The sequence below is a fragment of the Alexandromys fortis genome, unplaced genomic scaffold, assembly GCF_014885135.2.
Source record: "Alexandromys fortis isolate MF-2015 unplaced genomic scaffold, M_Fortis_MF-2015_v1.1 scaffold_237, whole genome shotgun sequence".
NCBI lineage: Eukaryota > Metazoa > Chordata > Mammalia > Rodentia > Cricetidae > Alexandromys > Alexandromys fortis.
Window position 1 is genome coordinate 95,350 of NW_026068137.1, and position 9,699 is coordinate 105,048.

Sequence of the window (9,699 nt, forward strand, 5' to 3'; positions counted from 1 at the left end):
TTTTTTTTTTTTTTTTTTTTGCGAGACAGGGTTTCTCTGTGTTGCTTTGGTGCCTGTCCTGGAACTAGCTCTTGTAGACCAGGTTGACCTCGAACTCACAGAGATCTGCCTGCCTCTGCTTCCCGTGTGCTGGGATTAACTGTGTACACCGCCACTGCCCAGCTCACCGAATGGCTTTAAATTCTTAAAAGTCTGCGTTCCTCAAGCCTGCTTGCAACAAATGTTTGAAATTGCTATTTCCTAAACGTTTTAGATACTTTAGGCTGAAGGGGCGGAGTGAGTAGAGATCGCCAATCAGAGACAGCCTCACTAAATGGAATGAACTGTCCAATGAGTAGCGTGGATAGTCATAGCATGCTTCCGGGAAAACATTTTTAAAGTATGGCTTAGCAGAGGAAATCCTTGTCAGGACTCGTTTTGGACTTCTGTGTGTTCTGCTGACTGCAGGCCTCTGGGGAGGAAACTGAGACCCATCAGAAGTACGAAATGGTGAGTGCGCATTGGGCTCCCGCAATTCCGCCTGGCGAGTTTGGGACAGTAGCTTGTTTGTGGCTCCAACAGCGAGATTTCGCCCTGGTGCTGTGCAGTCCAGTGGAAGGCGGTATTCTAGCCCAGCAATGTCTATGCCAATGCTCTTGAATTGCGCAGCCCACAGGCAGCCATGGGCCCCTAGTCTCCCGCTTTTCAGTCCTGGAGAGGCTGCTTCCCCTTTCAATCGCCACCCGTCTTGGGTGCATCCATGCCGGACAAGCATCCAAACAGATTTTGCTGCACTGGAGGATTGGTGATGCTGAGTCCAGGCTGTACTGTCTAGGGTCGTGCGTTTTTCATAGTTCCGTTCTCCTCTAGTGCCTGGGTTTGGGCTGATTTAGGTTTTCGGGTATCACACTGGAGTTCTTTCCTCTCTCCTTCACCCACCTCCCTACTCTGCCTCAGAATTGATCCCCGTGCCTCCCCTTGTGAATGAAGTTTGCCATAAAGCTGTGTCTAACTCCCTATCACCATATCCGGCATAGATTTTGCATGTTTCTTTTTTTTTTCTGATGATATTGTCGGAGATTTTTTTTCTTGTTCTTCTGACTTCAGTTTTTGAAAATTATCAGTCTGAAGTCAGAGAAATTTAAATTTGCTTCATGTTTTATTTGTTTGCATCATTTTTTTTTTTTTTTTGAGGCTCCAATTAGAATTTTGGAAATCTGCAGAATGCGGGAAGGTCGGCGGGACTGTTTAAGAGTTTCATGAAGCCGGGCAGTGGTGGCACAAGCCTTTAATCCCAGCACTAGGGAGGCAGAGACAGGCAGATCTCTGTGAATTCTAGGACAACCTGGTCTACAAGAGCTAGTTGTAGAACAGGCACCAAAGCCACAGAGAAACCCTGTCTGAAAAAAACAAACAAAAAACAAAACAAAAATGCGTGGCTTGGTATTTTTGTTGCTGCTGCTTGTTTGGAAGTGGGCTGATATAGAGAGAAGGGATTGGGAGTGTCAATCCTGTAACCAGTAACTCCAGAGACTCAGGCCCCGTTAAACTTAACAGTGGCTGAGCCCAACTCTGGCAGGTGATAATGGTTGGAAGGAAAGACGTTCCTTTAGGGTATCTGTTCATATTTAGCTTATCATGGCTGGCTCCTACAGAAATCCTCTATGTTTTTTTCATTTCCCTCCCCACCTTCTCCCTGCCTTTTAAAAACAATATTGTAGGAGATTTTTTTCTTTTCTTTGTTTTCAAGTTTACGGGTCTGAAGAAAGGGAGACATTTAAATCTGCTTCACATTTTACTTGTTTGCAGTGAGACCCAAAATAGAATTTTCAAAATTTTTAGTATGTCAAATGCTATGGACAGTGGTCCAGAGTGGAATCAAATTGGCATTGCATTTCTGTAGCTGCTTCTTCGTTGTAGGCTGTTTTAAACAGAAGGGGTTGGGAGTGTCAATTCTATAAACAAGTCATTTACAGTGTTGCAGTACCTGCGAAAAGTACTAATATTTCCTCTCGTTCTGTTAACCCCACAGAGTTGATTTTTGCAGAGAATGTAATTTCTGTCCAGTCGGGAATCTTTAGAATGTTCATCTGAGAGAAAGATAATTGTGCTTTCTAAGTAATGAAAAAATGTTTTTATTTGAAAGTTAACTTGAGTGTGGATTATATTTATGTTGTATTTATTATTCTTATGTGTGTAGTTATATTGACTTTCATTTTAGTTTTAATTCATTATTTCTTTCCTTGTTTTATTGGTTTGTTTTTTGAGGACAGGGTTTCATGCTGTAATCCTGGAACTCTTTGTGTTGACCAGCCTAGCCTTGAACTCAGAGCTCACCTTCCTCTGCCTCAGGCATTCTGGGAGTAAAGACTTTATTCTGTTTAGTGTTCTGAATATTATGTGAGGTAGGGACTTTTCTTTTTTGATCCAGTCTGTTTGGTGTTCTGCAAGCGTCTTGTGTCTTCTTATGCATATCTTTCTTTAGGTTGCCAAAGTTTCCTTTTATGATTTTGTTGAAAAAATTTTCTGTGCTTTTGAGTTGGACTTCTCCTATCTCTGTTATTCTGAAGTCTGTTTTTTATGCCACCCCATATTTCCTGGGTATTTTGTGTTAAGTTTTTGTTACATTTAATGTTTTCTTTGACCAATAAATCTATTTCCTCTTTTGTATTCTCAGCACTTGAAATTCTTTCTTCCATCTCTTGTATTCTGTTTGTGCATGTATTTCTGGTTGCTGATCGTTTTCTCATATTCTTTATTTCCAGAATTCACTTGGTTTGTGCTTTCTTTATTGTTTCCATTTAGATTTTTAAGTCTTGCATTGTTTCTTTCACTAGTTTGATTGCTTTTTCTTGGTTTTCCTTAAGGGATTTTTGGATTTCTTGTGATTTTTGCTTGTCTTTTCCTCCATTTCTTTGAGGGAATATTTCATTTTTTCTTTAGGGGCCTCAAACATTCTCCTAAATTTATTATTTAGGTCAATTTCTCCTTCTACATCTATATATGGGTGTTCAGGTCTTGCTGTTTGATAGCCACTAGTTTTTGTTTGTGTCGTGATGCTCTTTGCGTTGTGGAGTGTGCTCTTACCCTGTCTCCCCATCGTTTCCTCAGTTGTAGCTGTAGCAGTGTATCTGGTGATCAATCTTCCAGGTGTCAGTGGATTCATCAGATGGTTGATCCTCATGGTACAGTCAGGTCTACAGGTTCCAGTTGTTGGGTCCAGTGTGGTCCTGCAAAGATGAGAATGTAAACCTGAAGCAAACTTTATTCCAGAAACCAGATTCCAGGAAAACCAGGAGCAAACTTACAAATAAAAAATAAAACAACACAGGGCAAAAAGCTTATCAGCTAGCTGAGACCACAGACAGTTCAGGCTTCTGACACTGTGCATAGAGCAGTTTCAGAATCTACCGTTGTACTAAGGGCACCAAACATTAGGTCTGGACAAATGAATTTTTACAACCTTGCCCTGAGTTAGTCAAGGGAGACCCTAAAGAGGGGAGTGAGTTTTAACGTCAATTGGAAACTAGGCAGCTACCATGAAGTATGTTTCAGAGGAGATTACAGAGAAAGCACTAAATGCAAGAAAACAGATGTCTTTAGCAGTTAGTCAAAAGCCGGGCTGTGGTGGCGCACTCCTTTAATCCCAGCACTCTGGAGGCAGAGGCAGGCTGATCCCAACCTGGTCTACAAGAGCTACAAGAGCTAGTTCCGGGACAGGCACCAAAGCTACAAAGAAACCTTGTCTCAAAAAAAAAAAAAAAAAAAAAAAGAAAAGAAAAGAAAAACAAACAAACAGACAAAAGCAATTAGTCAGAAAAGGGACTTCTAGTAATACTAGAAGGTTAATAAATTAGAATTAATTGGTTCTTAGGCTCAGAATTTAGGAAGCAGACAACTTTTCACACTATATCAAGGTAAAAGTCGTCAGATACTGACTGCCATGCTTTTACTACCTCCATTATCAGAGCTTAGTAATTTAACCTTTGTATTTGTCCACTGTCTCCTGGTATCTCCAGGAAGTGAATACTGGAGTCCCATGCCTCCTTTTTGATGGCATGGCACATATAGTTTTAAACGCAGAGTAAACCATTTAGAGGTTTTCTTCATCTTTGAATCTATCTTTACTATATATCTCTCTTTTTCTGATTACATGAGTCTCTAATTTATTAAGTGATATGGGTAACAGTTAAGCCCTGGCATTAACAGCTAGAACCAGCCCATTCTTTAGCTTTCTGAGATTCCAGCCTCATGGAGGAAGTACCAGCCTGAGTCATGTTTATTTGCCATAACTCTATGACATTTCAAGGTCCCTGACACCACCAGAAAGCATGTGGTCACCTTTTAATCAACACCATTTAAGTGTTTCCTGGCAGAACCTCTTAAAAGTGCTGCAAAATGTTCAGAATAAAGCTGAGTCAGGAGGCCTCTCTTAAATCAGACACATTTGCTTCTATCAAACAGAGCCCACTGGAGAAATTGCTGCTATTAAGAAGCCATGCTTAACTCTATTCCCAAGCTCTCTCAGGTTTTCTGTTGATGCACTTGGCCTGTGTTTGGTGTCATTTGTTGGTGGAAGTCACAAAATAATCCCACACTAGTTCAGAATTCTGAATAATAAAGGGTTATTTATTTAGGGGAGACTTACAGATCATTGTCCGATATCACAGTTCTCTGCATAAATGGGACACAGGTACAGAGTCTGGCAGCTAGAAGCAATAGCTGGAAGCAGGAGAGCAAGCACAGGCTTTACAGCTGCATTTATAGTATAAGAGACCACGCCCATGTCTACTGGTGTCTTAAAGGCTGGAGGAGCTCCCACAGCAGGAGTGTTTTGTATTGTTTTGTTTTCTTTTATGGTAAGGAGTATAGTTGCTGAAGCCCTGGATGCTGACTCCCCTCTCTCAGCCTTTCAATATAGTGGAGGCAAATTTACCACTAGCTCTGCAAACCATGTTCACCACCACACCTCCAGCAAGCACTTGCTGCAAGCGTCTCACAAACCCCATAAATGCTCCTCACCAGGACCTCCCGAAAGAGCTAGAGCCATTACTGATCCATGCATGATCCAGGATTTTGTGTCATAAAGAAGCAGAGGCTCTGTGAAAAAAAAAATGTGCCTACCAAAAAGCTCCATTTGACTCCTGTTTTTGTGGGTCTAAAAGCCCTCTATTAAAGCTTTCTTTGGCTTTATGTAGATGTATGTGGACAAACATTGGCTACCATTATGTAGCTACAAATATTCTCCGTTTCTCCTGTCGCCCAGAACAGTTTCTCTCCACCTACCAGACCTGCTTACAAGTTCCTACAGCTGCTTGAGAAATAACAACTCTGAGGTTTAATGTTAGTTATGTACTCTTTGGTTGATTAGCTCGGTCTTCCTATTAGCTAACTCTACATTTTAAATTAATCCATTTCTAGTAATCTATGTATTGTCATGAAGCTGTGGCTTTCTGGAAAAGTTTTGGCATCTTTCTCCTTCAGCAGCTTCATGGCACCTCCCTGATTCTGCCTTCTTTCCTCCTCTATCTCTGCTTGGATTTCCTGTTTTGCTATTCTTTATAACAGGCTTTTCTTCTGGCTGTCACAGATTATTATGAGAAAAGTGACTTAAGGCAGAAGCAGTTTATTTCATATCACAGTTGAAGAGTCCAGTTCATAAAATTCAGAAGTGTGAAGCTGCTAGTGAGTGACACACTAATAAATAGTAAATGAGACAGTGGGTCATCAAGTAATCAAGATGGCATCTCATGGTATTCTTCAGTAAATCCTATTGATATAATAATTCAGAGGTTTCTTATGAAACGCATGCAAGATGAATATGTATCCTGTCAGTGAAAATTAACCATCCTAATTGATATATGTACTAATAGGAGCCAGTAAAATTTGAGGATGTGGCAGTGAACTTCACCTCAGAAGAGTGGGCTGTGTTGGATTCTAGTCAGAAGAAGCTCTACAGAGATGTGATGAAGGAAACATTTTTGAACCTGATCTCCATAGGTAAAAAGTACTACATGCTCCCATTGCTTATTCAGTCAGTGAACAACTGTGTCCTTGATGTGGGGTTCCCCTTTGTGTGCTGTGATTACCATTACTAAGTAAAGAAACTGCCTTGGCCTATTGACCAAGGCCAGAACTTAGGTAGGCGGTGAGGCCTGGACTGGCGACGGGGATGTACAAGTGGCTAGCTCCATGCAACATGTCCTGCTTATGCATGGCATGCTGGTATTGAATTCCTGAAGTGAAAAATGGGGTGAATTTATTGTGTATACCCATATCATAAGAATTAGATTGTAATAATTTTTATGTTGAATATGAATGGGTCATGATGTATTCTCTGGATTTTGTTCTAGAAAAAGCACTAGAAGAAAATATTGAAGAGGACTCTAAAGATGTCAGCAGGAATATGGGGTAATTTATTATGTTTAGTAGAAAATTATTTATATTATACATTTGGGACTCTAGGGACTACTGAGAACATGCCAAGTGCTCCAAATATACCTAAGTGAAAAATGATTCTACACAAATTTCATTAATGGAGCATTGAATTGTGACATTCAATATTTGTGTATTTCATGCGTGTAATCTATTAATATGGCAAATATGTCACGTGAGACTGAGCCCGGGAAAAGGGTTTTCACTAGTTTATTACACAAAACATCCATTCACATGCAAAGGGTTTTACTTTCTGCTTATACTTATGAGACTTTGAGCATCAGTACTGTGCTGTTTGCTTCCTTTTGCTGTGACCAAAAAAAAAGAACTCTTGGGTGGAGGACAGTTTTACACTTCCTTGTCACAGTCCCTTCATAATAAAAAGACAGGTCAGGAACTCAAGCATGACAGGAATTTTGAAGCAGTCACTGAGCAGAAGTGATGGAGAAATCCTGTTTACTGGAGTGATCTTCATCTGTCAACCAGCTACCTGCCTTATTCAATCTTGGACCGCATCTCTAGGGGGATGCCACTCGCAGTGAACTGGGCCACTCCACCTTATACAGTGATCAAGACAAAGCTGCCAGAGAAATGTCTAAATGTCAGTCTGATAAAGCCATTTTCTGGTGTCTAATTCCTTCCCAAATGTGGGTTGGAGTTTGTATCAAATAGATCTAAACAAACTAGCAGATATGTTTCATACATAGAGCCTGATCTCCTCCCATTGGCACACTTTCCAACACAGTAGTAAGTCCTCCTTAATCAGGAGTGTGAAAATGCTCCCACAGGTTTTGTTTCCAGACCAATCTGATTTAGTCATTTTTCAATTGACGGTACCTATCCACCTATGACCACAGATGGGTGTAGTTGGTAACTAGCTAACCCACACTGGGTAAGTATTTAGAATGCTGACATGCCAGAGTGTTTGTCCACTTCATACGCTTGTTATTTTGTCTACAAACACCAGGACTTTTTCCTTCCTGTCCACTTATTTTATACTTCTTAATTATTTTATGTATCTGTGTTTCTGAGTTATGTTTTTGTACAACACCTTTGCCAAAAACATTTGTGGAACACAGAAAATGCAAGACATCCTTCATATCAAGTGTATCAGAACTGTGAGCTCTTCACATGAATCTTTGTTGTTAAATCTGGTTTGCTCAAAGATAGAGAATTGTTGTTAACCTCCAAGCGCATGACACAGCTCCTTCATAATTCTTAGAGAAGTAAAGTCAGTAGTCTACTTCTTTACATATGACATATGGTAGGGTCTGTCCATGCTATACATATTGTCCTTGATATTGATACTATTATTTTATTCCCTCTGAAATAGTATTGTATTCCACACAGGCCAACCTCCAATATTTCTTTCGGCTACAGTATTGCTTTTCTTTCCTTTTTTTTTTTTTTTTTTTTTTTTTTTTGCAGATTTCAGAGAATAGAGAATGACCATGGATATGAATGTCATACTGAGTGCAATAAAAACCAGCAAGCTATTCCAGACAGCATGATCAATAAAGACATGCCTTCCAGATTAAGAGCTCATGAGACTCCATTGCATATAAGAAACATTATTGGTAATTTATCCTTACATGCGTATCTCAGAGAAAAAACTACAGGGAAAACACCCCTGTATAAGGGAGCTGTGGCAAAAGCTTTTACACATCAGAAACATTGGAAAGATACCAGTTATTCTGAATCACTTCAGATACTTGAAACTTCTCCTAAAGAGAATCCCTGTAAAAATCAACAATGTAATGAAGCCTGTAGTAGTCTCTGTTTTGATCAGCCTCAGGAGAGAACTCATACTGTAGATAAACTCAGTGAGAATGTCTTACTGAGATACACACATGGCCACAATGATGAAGTGAAACAATTTGTATGTAGTCTCTGTGAAGAATCCGTCATTGATTGCAGTGACCTTACCAACCACGAAAAAAGTCATACTGAACAGAAAAGGTACATTTGTAGTCAATGTGACAAAACATTTAAATATGTAACATGTTTTGAGAAAGATAAAGCAGCTCACACAGGAGAGAAGCCAGATGCTTCTATACATTATGGAAAAGTCTTCACCGAATTCAGTCATCATAACAGTCATAAAAGCATTGGACAAAAGCATTATGCCTGCAAGCATTGTGGAAAAAATTTTACCAGTAATTTTTATCGAAACATTCATGAAAGAATTCCTACTGGAGAGAAGCCTTATACATGCAAGCATTGTGAAAATGCATTCACCAATTCTGGTAGTCATGACAGACATGAGAGGAGCCACACTGCAGAGAAACCTTATACCTGCAAGCATTGTGGAAAAGCCTTTTCTTCTTCCAGTAATCTGAACATGCATAAAATAATTCACACTGGAAAAAAGCCTTATGCATGTAAGCATTGTGGAAAAGCCTTCAACCACCCCGGTCTTCGTAAACGACATGAAAGGAGCCACACTGCAGAGAAACCTTATGCCTGTAAGCATTGTGGAAAAACCTTCACCCGTTCTTGTCATCGAAATGATCATGAAAGAATTCACAGTGCAGAGAAACCTTATGCTTGTAAACACTGTGGAAAAAAATTCACTCGTTCTTCTCATCGAAACATTCATGAAAGAATTCACACTGGAGAGAAACCTTATGCATGTAAGCATTGTGGAAAAAACTTTTCTAGTTCTTCTTATCGAAATATTCATGAAAGAATTCACACTGGAGAGAAACCTTATGCATGTAAGCATTGTGGGAAATCATTCACCAGTTCCAATAGTCATGATAGACATGAAAGGAGACACACTGCAGAGAAACCTTATGCATGAGCATTGTAAAAAGTCTTCAACAAATCCAGTGGGTGTAACAGACATGAAAGGAGACACACAACAGAGAAGCAGAAGACTTATACATGCAAACATTGTGGAAGAACCTTTTTCTGGCTTTGTCATCTGAACATCTATGAAATAACACACACTAAAAAAAAAAGCCTTATGTATATAAGCATTTTGGAAAATCATTCAACAACCCCAGTAGTTGTTACTGACATAGAAGAAGACTGCAGTTAAACCTTATTCATGTAGGCATTGTAAAAAAAAAAACAAACAAACAAAAAAAAAAAAAACCCTTTACCAATTTCAGTTCTTGTAAGACTCATGAAACAAGTTCACATTAAAGAGAAGTCCTATACATTAAAGCATTGTGGGAAAAGTGTTAACCTGCCCCCATCACCTGAACATTCATGAAAAGATTCACACAGGAGAAAAGTCTTGAGCATGTAAACATACAAGAAAAGCCTTCAGTGACCAAA

At 39.6% G+C, this 9,699-nt stretch overlaps 1 protein-coding gene across 1 annotated transcript in view; it reads left to right on the top strand.

The window, feature by feature from the left end:
* The window catches only part of LOC126491099 (zinc finger protein 260-like), a 34,296-nt gene extending 24,945 nt beyond the window's left edge, over positions 1–9,351 (top strand). Inside the window, exons 2-4 of the mRNA XM_050126511.1 lie at positions 5,853–5,979; positions 6,333–6,390; positions 7,843–9,351. Of these exons, the coding sequence (XP_049982468.1) occupies positions 5,853–5,979; positions 6,333–6,390; positions 7,843–9,217 (1,560 nt within the window). The 3' untranslated portion in view covers positions 9,218–9,351. The remainder of the gene's footprint in view (positions 1–5,852; positions 5,980–6,332; positions 6,391–7,842) is intronic.
* Positions 9,352–9,699: the final 348 nt, after the last annotated feature.